Source organism: Cotesia glomerata, linkage group LG2 (genome assembly GCF_020080835.1).
Source record: "Cotesia glomerata isolate CgM1 linkage group LG2, MPM_Cglom_v2.3, whole genome shotgun sequence".
In the NCBI taxonomy this organism is placed as follows: Eukaryota; Metazoa; Arthropoda; class Insecta; order Hymenoptera; family Braconidae; genus Cotesia; species Cotesia glomerata.
In genome coordinates, this window is record NC_058159.1 from 14,758,266 (window position 1) to 14,774,798 (window position 16,533).

The window sequence follows — 16,533 nt, forward strand, 5'->3', positions numbered from 1 at the left end:
GCACAACGAATATTAACCAGTGAAAAACTCTGCTGCAGTGTTTCCATTGAGCCACTCAATTACATTTCTGAAAGATCTGGTTGTAATTCAAGATCAAATCCAAGATCATTGTCGTCATCCATAGTTGTAGAGTCATTAATTTCGAAGTCCATATCTTCTTCAATGGGATTGTCTGTTTTACTACCGGTATTGTTAAGGGTAGTATTGTCAATATTGCACATTAATTCATTGCGTACATCATCTTCTTCCACAGGCAAATTTTGTTCTTCGGCCAGTAATTCTGAGAGTTTGACCATATTTGTACCGTTGTCAGATGTGAAGGAATAAATATTTTTCACTTCAATTCCGTATAAATCAAAAGTTCTCAAAATCAAGTTCTTCAAGTTTTCACCGGAATGCCTTTCTGTTATTTCTTCTACAGCAAGTGTTCTGATTATAATTTTACCGCCTCTAATATACTGAATGTTAACTCCAAGAAATGATCGCCCTAAGCGAGAAGCAATATCAACTTTCAAGCTGACTAAATTGCATTCTTTGACCTCTTTTTGTATTGTCTTCTTGATATTATTGGCAGTGTTGATTACATCATCTTTCACAGTCTCTTCATTGATGATTACTTTCTCTGGCATTCGAGAAATTAATGGATCCAAAATCATTCGCATTCCTTCGTCTTGTAGAATTGAAAAAGGGCGACTCATTGATTGTGACTAGCTTCAATAGTGCCATTTTAGAGTCGTTTTATTTAATGCTACGCGATTCAAATAAGTTGACTCTTTTGTTGACTCTTCTTCCGTCTCAGTAGTAGAAAACTCACTCTCATGTTGATTGAATGGATATATTTGGTCATAAATTTCGCGATGTCGATCCTTCAAATGACGTCTTTGATTAGAAGTATGTTCTTTCTGGAAAAACAATACTATCAGATTTAATAAATTTTTATAACAATAGTAATTTAAAAATTTTGAAATAATTTAATTGAACATATTTCTAATTCTGTTAAATTGATAAAAAAAAACAACGAAAAACATTTAACATTTAGTTTGATATGAACTAACAAACGTCATTATTAAAGCGTGTTAATAAAATTTTAACAAATAAAAATTAATACTCGATGTACTTACAGATTGATAAACCACAATTTAAAACTTTACATTTAGCTTGATTCCCAACGTACTCAAAAGAGATGCTATTTCACTTCGTGTTTTCCTCCGGATTGTTTAGAACTCATGTTTATAATATTCGAAGAGAAAAAAGATGAAAATTTTATAATAAAAAAATCAAAAAACTGACACAACAAATTGATTTTTATCGAATCAAAATTTTAAAATTTTCGAGGTTACTGTCTGAGTCGATACTCTTGAATAACTGTTGAAAATAGTGAAGTACATTTCCTTTAAGTACCCAAATTTGTAGGAGGAAGTAAGGCCCAAGTACTTAAATTCTCATTACAGAAAAGTTGGAAAAAGAAAAAAATAGGATAATGAAACTAATTCCATTGGTAATTAGGTATACTTTTCAAAACGTGGTCATTATGAAATTTAGGCTGTTTAAAGAACCTATTATATATTATTGATAGGTAATCTATAATATCAGTAGGTAATAAATAGACAATAGGCACATAAAACAGCTTAAAATTTGTAATTAATTTTATAATAATTTTCAACTTAAGCTTACTCTCACAGAGAATGAGTTTTATTATTTTTCAGGAAACTAGTATACGGAGAATATCATAAATATTTTTATTTTATAATTTTTATTATATTGTAATATTCATCTATGATGATTGCTTTGATTTTTCATAGTTTTTTTTTTGAGCTTGAGAGATTCAAAATAAATGATCAAGATTAGTTCTTAAAAATAAAATACAAAAAAATAATAGTAAATTACCTGTGCTGAGACAATTTTTGGTTTCCTTCGCTTTAGTCGCTTTTAATATAGACGTAATTTATTTACAAATGAATAAGAAACATTGAATATATGTGAAACTTTGCGGCTACTCCATTCTTGAGGTATACAAGTTAAAATTTCGATTTTATTCTTGAAGTTTAACGCATGCCTAAGTTTTTCTTTAACATCATCAATGAATAAATTAATTGAATTTTCTGTAGTTTTAAACGTTGCCATGTTAGCTTAATTTCTCTGTATCTCGAAATAAACTTTAAACAAAGCTTGAGGAACTACGATTTTTACGTTATATAATAAAAGCGAAGAATTTTATAAATATTATACACTCAAAAAACTTAAATAAGGAAATAAGATAAAAAATTTTTAATTCACTATTAAAATTTTTTTTTAATAATATCATTGACTTCTGACGTACTTAAGTTTGCAAGTGCTTAAATAACACTATTACAATTTTCGTCTGAACCTTTATTTTAAAGCAGAGGTAATATTGTAGTAATAGAATGAATGATATATACTATACCTTCAAGGACTTCGAGGTTTCCGCTCAAATGCTCCAAACGGGAGAAAAAACATTTAGCGTTTTTTTCAAGACATCAAGTGTGCAATGGTTCGATGAAAAAAATTTTTTTTAAAAACTCAGAAAAATGTATAGATCAAATTCACCTAAAAAATTTTTGACAAAACGCCATTTTCACTTGAAGTCATAAACAACTCATATAATTTTATGATTTGGAAAAAATAATTCGTCATCTGGGAAACTTCTTTTAAAAAGTTTATGTAATTATTTATAAAAATATACTTAACAATTGACCAAACATTTTATTCATTAATAAAAATTTCATTTTCATTACTTGCATAGCATTATCATTTTTAACATAATGATTGATAGATTATATAATTTTCGGTCAACAGTTTGGTAAATTTTTATGAATAATCAAATTAACTTTTTGAATAAAGCTCCCTCGACGACCAGTTATTTATCCGAATCATAAAATTTCTAGCATTTCGATACATATATTGTATGAATAAATAGTTGATTCAATTGTTAAGTAAAAAAAGCAAGTTAATTTATTTTTGAAAAAGTTTTTAGAAACAGAATCTTCGTCAAATATATTTAAAATAATTTTTCTCATCTGTCGATCGAACGATAAGGAACCTTATCCTCTCGCTCTCTCTCGGAGATCTGTATATTGTAATAATAATAATAAAAATAATTTCCCTTTCTACCTTCTCCCAACTTTCAGAATTGAAAACTCAAGAGAGAGATACTTATTTTTACTTTCTTGTCTTACACATTAAGGCATATACCATCAACTCGTTGGTAGCAAAAATTTTCAAACCTTTTTTTTGCATAAAAAAAATTATTTTTTCCTATTTATAACTTGTTCTTTAAATCTCTCGTCACTTCGAACTTGCGTGTATATGTTAATCGAAAGTCATGTATTATATTTGTACTATTTTTGAGCCCAAAAAAACTGAAAAACCGATTTTGGGTAATTAAAATTTCATTAAATTATTTTATGCTTAAATTTTTTCTGAATAAAAGTAAGTACAAGCTGTGATTAAAAAAAATAGATCAATCGATAAATTATTTACCAAGTTAGAGCTACTTGCTTAAACGTGTTGGCGTTCAACGCTTCAATTTTGCATTAAAAAATTTTTATGACGTAAATTATTGGTCCTAGAGAAATCCTGTTTTGCTTATTTTATTTGTTAATCTTTACTCTAAAATGTTGCTCCCAGCATACTACGAGCAATTTTTATTCGTTAACGAGATAGATTAATCTAAACTACTTGCAAATATCACGGAGAGAGAAAAGAATTATAACTTATTCCTATGTAGAATGGTAATATTACCATGTTACGTAGTATCTGAATAATAATTTTTTATTAAATGTTGAAAACTCAGAGTTCCGCCCCGCGACTTTTGTCACACGGCTGCGCCGATGCTAAAATACGACGGCAGTTGCGTGGAACCCTATTTTCAACAGTGAATAAAAATTATTGTTTTTCAAGTTAGAGTTCCGGGAGTTGAGATTTATTTTCAGAAATTTCCTCCTCTTTAAGGATCTTTTTTCTGATTTTTGATATCACTAATAGTTATTAAGTTATTTACAAAATTATTTACAAACTTTTTGTTAATAACAAATTGAAATTTTCATCAAAAAAATGGAAAAAGCAACAACATTTTTTTCAGAATTTAATTCTGCATCGAACGAGTGATTGTTCATATTTTTATCACAATTTCTAAGATTTTTATTAGCAAATTTATACAGGGTTCTCACAAAAATTTTCCAAAGCGGACCATGCATACTTGATGTCTTAAACAAAACCAATAAATTTTTTCTACTGTCTGGACTGCTGACTACTATATAGAATGTATGCTTTTGACCCACTAGATAAAAGATCCGCAAATATGATATCCGTTTTTATATCTGTTAGTCCCAGTGTTCATCTATGTACATAACATAATCTATAGCAGGGAAAATATTATATAGATATATTATGACTTCAAAGTGTAAATGGGCCGAATTTCCTCCTTGTTCAGAATTTTTTTTTTTAATTTCATAAATAATATTAGCGTTTGAGTTATTTACGAAAACTGAAAAATTTTTCTTTTTTTCAACTTGTCTTGTAAATGACAATCGTAATTTTTTATGTGCTGATTAATCCTTGAAAAACAATTTACTAAACGTCACTCCGAATCAAATAAGGTATTACAAATAATTTTAGAAGCTTTATATCTATTCAACACGTTTTAGAACTTTTTGACTAGACATATTTTTCATGTAAGGCGCATTTTACGCCAAATTGACCACTTTTTACCCTGACCCCTTTCGATTTGGCTGAAAATTTTTCAACCTTTTCTACCCTATAAAAAATGCTTTTCATAATTTTTCAAATGACCATTACTTTCTCAAAATTTAACTTAGTATAGGGACGTTTATTTTTTCAAAATTTTTGTTTTTAAATGTACATTTCAAAAAACAAATAAAAAAAATTTTTTTGAACCCATTTTAACCATTATTTTTTAGATTTTTGGAAAAAATCAAAAATTTCTCGATGGTAACCATTTTTTAATTTTTATTTTTTAACATATGAAACTTTAATATTTTCTGCAATTTCTCAAATTTTTTCGGAGTGGTGTTCTTTTGATATTTTTTTTTTCCGTTTGAAAAAAAAAAATTTTTTTTTTAGCTTTTTTTTCTCATAACACCGTTTTGAAAATTTTTTTGTTCAAAGAAAACTTCGAAATATGAAGAAAAAACATAAAAACAAAAATTGGAGGTAGGGTAAATGCACCAATTATTGACCGATTAAGGTTTTCTTTTTCTGTACTAAGCTATAAAAAATCTATTAACCTACTAAAAACAATTTGTAATGAATTTTATTAAAGTTAAATACTTAATTAATAATAATTAATAACTATTTATAATAAAAATTAACAAAATTATATTAATTTCGTTATTTGAATCTTGAAATACTAAAATCACCAATTATTGACCGAAGAAACCCAATAAATGACCGATCGTTCTCCAATTAATTGACCGCTGAAATAATTATAAGTAATTTTGTAAACTACATGTATGTAATTAAATTTATGCAGTACTTTTGAAGTATTAACGACATCTTTAACAAAACTAAACATACAATATAATTTTAAATCGTACTTTTTTATAAAATAATATAAATAATAGCAATAATCAACATAAAGTCACATTTCTTTAGGTCACAAATAATCACAAATTCATTTTGATGACGATAATTCTTCTGATTCACTTGAAATTTTTTTATTCTTCTCCTTCTTTTTTTCAATTAAAGCTTTTTCACTAGCTTGTAACTAAGGGGAAAAAAAAATGTTCAAAAAAATTTTTCGTATTTTTTTTTTTTGGAAAGTACATTAAAAAACAAAAAAAAACGTTTTAATATGTAAAATTTCGAAAAAGTAATAGGCATTTGAAAAAAAAAATTTCCGTACTATACCACCTACACTAGAAAACTTATCGCTTACATTTTTATTTACCTTCTTCAGAGGGCACTAATATTCAACACTTAACAGTCGAAATTTATGTGAAATGAATCGTGAAAAAAGTAAAGGTAGGAGGAGTATTCGGCTCGGAGTCTTGGTCCCTATCACTCGTTTTGGGAGCGGCTGACAAATTTTCACTACCCCTCACCTCGTTGACTGAGCGCCTCAAACGAGTATCCTCAAAAGAGTATCTTAACAAGACTGCTGTTCGCTCTTACTCGGAGTAGGAGCACGCTAGTTAGACGGACAACTATCTCATGAGTGAGTATAGTATCTGTGCGTTCAGAACTGCTCGCTCGAGGAGTATAGCTTAAAACGAGTAAAACTCTTACTCCCTATCCCTGATATATATATATATATATATATATATATATATATATATATATATATATATATATATATATATATATATATATATTAGGGTGTGCCAAAATGTAACTTCCGTGGAGAACCTTTTAAAATTAGAATTTTGAGTTTCACTTCTAACAGCAGCTGTGTTTGGGCATTTCCTGAGATATTTCGGGTTGAGAGAATTCATTTGATTATTTATAGGATTTTTAACAGGAGATTTAATTGGGCACTTCCGGCCAAATTTTGAATTTTTATCGGAAATACCCAAACTAAGCTTCTGTTGAAAAATTCTATGAAAATTAAATACATTTTCTCACACCAAAATATATTAGGAAATGCTCAAACGCAGCCCCTGTTAAAAGCAGAACTAAAAATTCCAATTTTAAAAGGTTCTCCACGGGAGTTACATTTTGGCAGACCCTAATATATTATAGTATATATGTATTAGAGTGCTTTAAACAACACACTTTTTTTTTTTTCCGAAGAACATTGAAAATTCTTCAGAGTATCCCTAATTAAAGACATTGGAAAAATCTCAGCCCTTAATATTAATGTATAGAGGTGGCTGTAATTAATTTTTTATTTCTATTTAAATAACATGGAAAAAAATTTTTTTTTACTTTTGAATTTTGCTATTCAACAACGAAACATTTTATAACTATGATCGATACATATTCTTGTAGGCAATTTAACGATCTACAAAAATTGTTTGTGAATGAAAATATGCGTACGGAGAACCATTTCGGAGTTATCAGGCCTCACACATCGAACTGTTTAAAAAGTGATAATATTTATTTATAAATACGAAAAATCAACTTAAATCACTCTTGTGTAAAAAAAAATTTGTCCTAAAATTGTCATAAGCTTAGAATCCCTAAACGTAACACAATTTAGGACATATTATGACAAATTCATGACGCCAATCTGGAATGAAATTTAGATTTTAGAAAAATATTGTGGATATTGACCAGAAAAAAATTATTGTCAAAAATTACTTTTATGACAATTTTAGGATACTTTCCTGAAAATTTGAGGATACTATTATGAATTTTAGGATAGATTTATGACAATGTTAGGATACTCTTATGAGATTTTTATGACAATTTTATGATCTTTTATGAAAATTTTATCAAAATTTTAGGACACTTTTATGACAATTTCAGGACACTTTTATGACAATTTTAGGACGATATCACGATAATTTTAGGATAATTTTTTGACTGCTTTGTATGACAACTTTGACAATTTTAGGACATTTTTATGACAACTCTTCATGACAATTATAAAATTGACATAAAAGTGTCATAAATTGTCATAAAAGTGTCCTAAAATTGTCGTAAAAGTACCTAGAAATTGTCATAAAAGTATCCTCAAATTGTCATAAGTGTCCTGAAATTGTCATGAAATTTAAGGACAATTTTATGACAATTATGGTACTTTAATGACAATGTCAAGGTACTTTTACAACAATTTTAGGATACTTTTATGCCAATTTTAGGACACTTTTATGTCAACTTTATAATTGTCATAAAGAGTTGTCATAAAAGTGTCCTAAAATTGTCAAAGTTGTCATACAATTGTCAAAAAAATATCCTAAAAGTGTCATGAAATCGTCCTAAAATTGTCATAAATTTGTACTAAAATTGTCATAAAAGTATTTATAATTCATAAAAGTATCCTAAAATTTTCTTCAAGTTGTCATAAAAGTATCTTAAAATTCATAAAAGTTACCTAAAATTGTCAAGAAAGTTTCCCAAAATTGTCATAAAAGTGTCCTGACATTGTCATAATAGGGTCCTAAAATTTTTATAAAATCTTCATTAAAGATCATAAAATTTTCATAAAAGATCATAAAATTGTCATAAAAATGTCATCAGAGTATCCTAACAATATCCACAATATTTTTTTAAAATCTAAATTTCATTCCGGATTGGCGTCATAAATTTGTCATAATATGTCCTAAATTGTGTCATGTTCAGGGATTCTAAGCTTATGACAATTTTAGGACAAATTTTTTTTTACACAAGAGTGATTTGTTGATTTTTCGTTTTTATAAATGAATATTATCACTTTTTAAACAGTTTGATGCTTGAGGCCTGACAACTCCAAAATGGTTCTCCGTACGCATATTTTCATTCACAAACAATTTTTGTAGATCGTTAAATTTCCTACAAGAATATGTATCGATCATAGCTATAAAATGTTTCGTTGTTGATTAGCAAAATTCAAAAGTAAAAAAAAATTTTTTTCCATGTTATTTAAATAGAAATAAAAAATTAATTACAGCCACCTCTATACATTAATATTAAGGGCTGAGATTTTCACAATGTCTTTGATTAGGGATACTCTGAAGAATTTTCAATGTTCTTCGGAAAAAAACTGTGTTTTTTTGAAACACTCTAATATATATATATGTACATTTAGATGTATTAAAAATACTTTAAATAATAATAATAATAATAATAATAATAATAATAATAATAATAATAATAATAGGGGCGCTAGTGTGCTACGAAACGGAGTGGACGTGCTAGTGTGCTATGAAACGGAGTGGACGTGCTGCTAAAACGATCCCCGATTTCTTCAGTTAAAGTGAAAAATAAATTTATAATAAATTGTGTGTACTAGCTAAAATAGAAGTTAAAAGTTGTATTTTACTGATGAGATTTAATTTGAAGCCTTTCCGCGGACAAGTAAGTTAAAAACAAGCTCTTAAACCTTCGTCGAACAATTATAGGTTAGTTTTATATCTTACTATAAGCCTAATAGTATGAGCGAATGCAAAACGGCTAAAGAAGACAATATAGAAACATCTGGCGAAGATGTAAGGAAAAACGGAGAAAGCGACGGTTCGGAGACTGTGACTCTATCGACAGAAGAGAACGCAGTGAGGAATCCAGCCGACCAGCCACCGCAAAACAAAGAGCAAGTTGGTTCCAGAAAGAGAGGACGTCCAAGGAAAGATCCTCTTACAGAAAAAATGCCCAAAAGAATGAGAAGAAAAGTCAAGGAAGGTAAAGAAGTAAAAAAAGCCAAAGAAGCCAAGGCTAAGCAACATCAACCAGACAAGTAATTCGACTTCAAAAAATACATAATGGCTAAAAACAACGAAATATTTAGCTTTGGACCTTCCTCGCAAGGAGGAGAAGACTATAACAACGCTGGAGGTGGGAATGGTGACTCAATAGCAGATGTAATGGCTGAGCTCAGGAAAATGCGCAAAGAGACAGCAGATCTAGGTGACTCATTCAAAAGCGAAATAGAATAAAGCGCATCAGCTCTAAGAAAGGAGATGTGACCTTCAGAACGCTATCTAGAAACTGGAGAAAGAAAAGAATAAAGACAAAGCACATCTTGAAGAGAAGATAAACACAATTGAAAAAGGTTTGGAGAATTTTAAAACACAGGTCGATCAATTCTGTATCAATAGCAACTGTAATAGCCTAGGAAATATGCAGGAAAAAATTTCAAGAATCTAACATACACTTTAGATGCAGAAAAGATATGCAATAAGAAATAACATCATCATAAGAGGACTCAGTGTTGAAACTGGAGAAGAAATCAGCACTGCAAAAAAGTTCCTGGGGCAAAAATTTGGCATAAATGAGGGATGTTGTGGAAGCAAACTTAATGGGCAGGAACAAGAATGTGCTTAGAGTAGAGCTAAACTCGGAAGACAATAAATATAGTGTAATGAGAAATAAAAAACTCAAATTGGAAAAATCTGCAGTATATATCGACAACGACTACACCAGAGAGGAGCAAGATATGCAGAAGAAAATTAGAGACTTCGCGAGATAAGAGAAGAAAGGTAACAGTAAAGTCAAAATTGGTTACAGAAAGGTCACGGTAAACGACTGTGTTTGGATTTGGGATGAAAAAAAGAATAACATAGTCAAAGCCAAAGATCACAGTGTCGAAAAATTTCCAAAAAATGGGGCAACGCCCACACCCCAAACCTCATAGAAATCATAATGTAGAATATGCATGGCTACACCAAAACTAAAGCATGTACTATAACCAAAAATGCCGATATAATGTCTATCTGAAACCTGGCTGACAATCCAACCTGCAAACAACCACCCAGAGTACAAATGCTGCTGGAGTAACGCAGAGAAAAAAGGACTCTTTGGGAGACCAAGCGGTGGTCTTGTAACAATGTTCAAGACATGCATGGAACTATCTGCACCTCAGCATCATGGATTTTCACAAAAGTTAAGTTAACAAATCAGATTTTAATAATAGGTAATATTTATTTAAAGCCAGCAAGTAATATTGAATCGTCCCTTAAAGACCTGCAAATTGTGCTAGATGAAATTGAATTAGACAATCAGAACAATGTATTTGTTTTAGGAGGAGACTTTAATGCATGGGTTGGTGGAGATGATTACGTACCTGAAGAAGTGTTTGATGGCACTGTGTGCTCGCACGACATTTATTTTGCAGACAAAAAAGGTAACGCAAGAGGTACCGCATTGAAGAGTTTTATGAACGCAAATGGGTTTGCATTAATGAATGGCAGAACTACAAAAGATAGACCAGCTAAGCCCACCTTTTGCAGTGCAAGTGGCTCCAGTATAATAGACCTTATATGGGTCAAAATAGAACACCTAGGCTCAATTCATGACCTTGAGGTTATTAATGATATAATAGACTCGGACCACTTTCCAATTAAGTTCACACTACACAGTAACGAGCCATATAAATCAAATCAATACCACAAAGCAGGCATGATCTGTAAGAAGAGCAAGTGGAGATTTGATAATGTGGCATCGGTGGAAAAGCTGGTGAGAGAACTAAGCCATATGCCCAGCGACTATGCCAAAATAAATAGCAGTAATGTCCAAGAGCAATATGAAGCCCTTATGTCAAAAATAAAGGAAGTAGCCTACAACTGTGGGGTGCTGGAGGATGCACAAGCACATTCAGGATACATAAAACAGTATTGGTTCGACAAACAGTGTATGAATGAAAAAAGAATTCTAGTGAAGCTTCTCAAGAGATGCTTCATTACGAACTTTACAGAAGAAAACAATGATAACTATGTTGCGCACAAAAAACGATTTAAAAAATTAGTGAAGGAAAAGAAAGCCAATTTCAATAGAGAAGTAGCGAAGTCCTTCAGCAATGTCAAAAATGCCAAAAAATTTTGGGCTACCATCAAAATGTTTAAGCCAAGCATTAATGCAGCTATACCGCCAGGAATAGATGAATGGAATGAATACTACAGGAAGACCTATCCAGAGAGATTACCCGTTGAAACACCTGCTACTCGCCTAGAAGACGAAACACTGGACGCTGAAATCATCTTGGCAGAGCTTGAAGCAACCATAAACAAGCTAAAAAATGGCAAATCAGTAGGTCAAGACCAAGTGCCCAATGAGGTCTTTAAAATGCTTCCAGCGAATTGGAAGCTTTATCTCTTAGACTTGTTCAATCTAATCTTAAAAACAGAGTCATGTCCGGACAAGTGGTCAAATATTATACTTACTGTGATATGTAAAAAAGGCGACGCGAAAAATCCTGAAAATTATAGAGGAATAGCACTGGTCAACCATCTCACCAAAATCTTCACTTGTATCCTCAAAAAAAGATTAGAAAAATTTGTATCTGACAATAAGTTACTACCGGAGTCACAATTTGGATTTAGGGCGAATAGAAGCTGCACGGATGCCATCTTTACCCTCATATAGACTCTACATGTCTGAGCATTTCCCGAGTTATTTTTTCGGTAGCCGAAAAAAGTTTCACTGAGTAAATAAATCTTTCTCTGAATTTTAATTGTTAAATTTCACCTGAATTTTCTCTGATGGTATGAGACTTCATACCGATAAAATCATTATGGTGAAGAAGTAATAATAAAAATTTAGTAATTCTTTAAGAATTTCGGATCGGAATTCATGGCTTAATTTGCTAAAAAATATGTTAATTTAAAAACTACTGATCTTCACATCATTCATTTATTTAACTTATTAATAATAATAATAATAATAATAATAATAATAATAATAATAATAATAATAATAATAATGCCCTGGTTAAGGGAAGGGCTGTCAATGGACAATGAAGGAGTCTTGTAACGTTTTACAATCTAGCCAAAATATTTATAAGCTCTAAAACTATGATCCATAATCCTATTATCAGAGAGAAAAAAAAATTTACTAGAAAACCGTGGTTTTTGAAATATGTTTTCAACAAAATCTCTTGTAAGCTAATTCATTATAAGATGTACTTTTTAAAGATCGTAAAATTTTGTTTCTTCTTGTTTTTATTTAGAACCAACACGGTTCCCCGAACTCAACTCCGAATAGCTCTCCAAGAAGTGCGAGATCTCCCCTACTTCCTCAGGGAGGGATGATGAATAGTAGATCAGCTCCGTCAACTCCCGGAAGTTCGATTGTTACTCCTCAGCAACAAGATTCACAAGAAATAGACTTTTCATCACCTGGGCAAAGTTTTCAAAATCAAACGGTTACTTTGAATCCACAACTGAATATACTTGTTGGAGTTCAACAAAGCTCAACACCAGATAATTTGGCTTGTGTTGGAGGAGATGTAAGGTAAGGTTTTGATTGGTAGGGAAAGATTTGAAAAAATATCTGAATAACACAGTCTTAGTATTTGTAAGTGAATTTCTACATTAACTTTTGAATTTAAGTTTTAATTTTTCTGATACAAAGTCAATATTCTGATTGAAAATTTTCATATTTCCTCTGTAATGGTCGGTTTGATGCCAAACACTAATACTTTGCTCTGTACTTTTGACCGGACCTACCTATCTTTACGTATTTCGACGCGCTAAATCCGAATCTGAAGTCAGTTTTGCCCATACACCCTCAAAATTTTGAGTGAAATGCAAAAAATCCCAAACAAAGACAAAAAATTGCGAAATACTGCAGTCACAGCAATGAAAAAATTTTTTTAGACCTTGATCACGTGTAATTTTCATGTATTTCAATTCATAAAATCTGAATCTAAACGTTAAGTAGCTCCTTAAGCCGTCAAAATTCGAAAAAATTGCAAAAAACTAAAAAATAATTGCAAAAAAACATAAATAATCGAAATTATCGAGATTATAAAAATTTTTTAGATTCAGATTAAGTATGATTTTTATGTACTATGTTCCACTAAATTTGAATCTGAAGTTTTTTTGTTCCATTGACGTTTTAAAATTTAAAAAAATCTCAAAAAATCAAGAAAGTTGAGAAAATTGCAGTTATAAATATGAGAAAAAATCTATTAAACACGATTGTTAATGACTTAGGTGTATATTCATGGATGGAATATAATCTTAGAATTAAAAAACTGACAAAATTTTGAAATCTGTAAAAAATAGCATGTAAGGAGAAATTACGAAACCATGCTTTCTAATTTCGGACTGTCCTTCGTTTGTATCGAACTTTTTTAGTTTCAAATGAGCTATGCAGAGGGTTCCCCTCTTACTTTTTCTGTTTTCTTCTGGTATTTCTTTTTTTAGCATCCATCAAAATATTGATTGAACTTGATTAAATTTATTTCTATCGAAAAATCTTTTTAAAAACCATGGGAAGATAAGAAACGATCTTTCTTATTTTAAGCTGTTCTTCGCTTGTGTCGAATCTTTTTGTCTTCGAATGACCTACACGAAGGGTTTTTTTTCCGCTTTCTGTTTTCATCGGGTACATCTCTCTTCAGTGTCCAGCAATGATCTGCCATCATATTGACATTCCACTTTCCTTGATATTGGCTCTCCATTTCACTTATGTCTTGCTGGAATCTTTCGCCTTGCTCTTCACTGTAGTAAGGTAAAAGCCCCAATAGATGATCACGTACCAGTATATGATCACTCCATGTATTTGTATATCTATATTCACAAATATAGGTATACAAATACATGGAGTGATCATATACTGGTACATGATCATATATTGGGGCTTTTACCTTAGCCAAGATTTTCAGCAAATTATTGAAGGTGATAATGTAAGAAATGAAATTTAAGATTCATTAAGCAACTCAGAGTATCGTAATTCTCCAATAACTCTTCAACTAAATTTTCGTAATTTTCACTCGTATTATTTCCCAAAAAATTTTGTGACACATCTTTAAAAGTCGACCATGCTGCTCTTTCAATGTCGTTCATGCCATAAACGAAGTTGTCACCTAGAAACAAGTCCGACCTTGCGACTCATCGAAAGTGGGCCTCATATGCATTTTCTAAATCCGCTTGACGAGCTCCGTCAGAATATAGCAAAATTTTTCGAAAGATCCGTCATGAGGACCAATGCAACAGTTAGATTTCTATGAAATCTACTAATTAGGAAAACGGTTGACTTGAAAGGCCATCCCTGCAACTTTCCGCTAACTCCATACCTAAGCGCTCAACATTTCACTTATTTTGTTTTTAAGCTCTTTGAGCTCAAAAATATAATTTTTGTGTAATTTTAGCTATCCGAACTCAAAGAGATAGCTATGCTTTTGAGTTCTTCGAGCACAAAAGTCTGATAGAAGTTCCATTCAACACTGTTTTTTGAATTTTCAAACTGTAATAACTTTTGAATGAATCAAACGATTTTCTCGTGGCTTACGGCATTCAACGCAGTCTTTTAAGCTTTTTGGCGAATCAGAGAGCGCAAACTACTCAGATTGAAAATTTATAAAAATTTCGAAACAAAACATTTTTTCAATTTTTTTGACAACGATATCTCACGAACGAATTAACCGATTTTGACCGAGCTGGTGTCGATCGACGTTGTTTTTTTGGAATAAGGAGCCGATTAGTTTTTGAAATTGATGGGTCAAGCGGTTTCAAAGTAATTTCAAGAAAACGAATTTTTGGAATTTTTAATTTTAAGATTTCTCAAAATTGATTGATTCGAATTCTTTGAATAAGTAGCAAAAATCTAAGAACAATGAGACTCTTTGGAACACCGCTCATTTCGATCGAATCGGATAAGCTGTTAAAAAGTTATAAGAAATTTACACACACACACACACACACACACACACACACACACACACACACACACACACACACACATAAATTCATAGATACATTCTGACACAGTGACATTACCGCGGGAATAGTCAGTAAAGCTTTTTAGGCTCTCAAAATGTCAAGATCTGATGAAAACTCGCTTTTCCAAAATCGAGGTAAAACCAATGACTTTTCGATTTTTAAAAATTTTCAATTTTCTTAGCGGAAAGTTGGAAATAGTTCATTAATTTTTATAACAAATGGTAAAAAAAACTAGGAAAACGGTTGACCCAAAAGACCATCCCTGCAACTTTCCGCTAATTGTATCTCCAAAAGCTTGTGATCGCACGTATTACGTTCTTGAGCTTTACAAGCTCAAGAATATAATTTTGTATCATTTTGAGCACTCCGAGCTCAAAAGTCTGCTAGAAATCTAATGAAACGCTATTTTTTAAATGTTCAAACTGCAATAACTTTTGAATGAATTAACCGATTTCCACGTGATTGGTAGCGTTCAACGCAGTTTTTTCAATTCAACAATAAACTTTTAGAAAAGAATCGATTAGATAAAAAATTCCGGTGTAATTTGCAAAAAATCACTTTTTTTCAATTTATTTCGTCAACGATAACTCACGAACAAATCAAACGATTTTGACCAGCTTGGTGGCGATCGACGTGGCTTTTCTATAATAAGAGCTGATTAGTTTTTGTAATCAATCGGTGAAGCCGTTAAAAAGTTATTCCAAAATACCACATTAAAAAATTTTTTTTCGAAGTTTTTTTAAGATTTCTTAAAATATACCGGTCCGAATCGGTCTAAACGGTATTCGAAATCTATGATCAGTCAAGCCCTTTTGAATAGCACCAACCGCGATGAAATCAGTTAAGCCGTTCAAAAGTTGCGAGAGGTTTACACACACCCACACACACACACACATACCAGCCGAAAAGAAGTTGAAACAATTAAGATAAATGTCGGTGACCGAGAAATCACATCACAACCTCATATACGATATCTGGGAGTGATGCTTGATGCCCGACTCAACTTCAAGCAGCAAGTGGAACACGTCTGTACGAAAGCGTTAGTAGTGAGAGCTAGTCTCGCACGATTGATGCCGAACGTCGGAGGCCCAAAGCAGAGCAGGAGGCTACTATTGTCATCAGTAGTCACATCGGTGCTCACCTACGGAATATCAATTTGGGCTGACGCACTAGAGGTGCAAGATTCATGGAGAAAAGCTGGACCAATATATCGTATGAGTGCCCTACGAGTTGCAAGCGCCTTTCGAACAAT

At 31.3% G+C, this 16,533-nt stretch overlaps 1 protein-coding gene across 6 annotated transcripts in view; it reads left to right on the forward strand.

Moving 5' to 3' along the window:
- Nucleotides 1–16,533, forward strand: part of LOC123260037 (dystrobrevin beta) — an 822,761-nt gene that overhangs the window by 564,036 nt on the left and 242,192 nt on the right. For all 6 annotated transcript variants that reach the window (XM_044720962.1, XM_044720963.1, XM_044720964.1 and 3 more), the window contains one exon: nt 12,563–12,846. In XM_044720962.1, the coding sequence (XP_044576897.1) occupies nt 12,563–12,846 (284 nt within the window). The remainder of the gene's footprint in view (nt 1–12,562; nt 12,847–16,533) is intronic.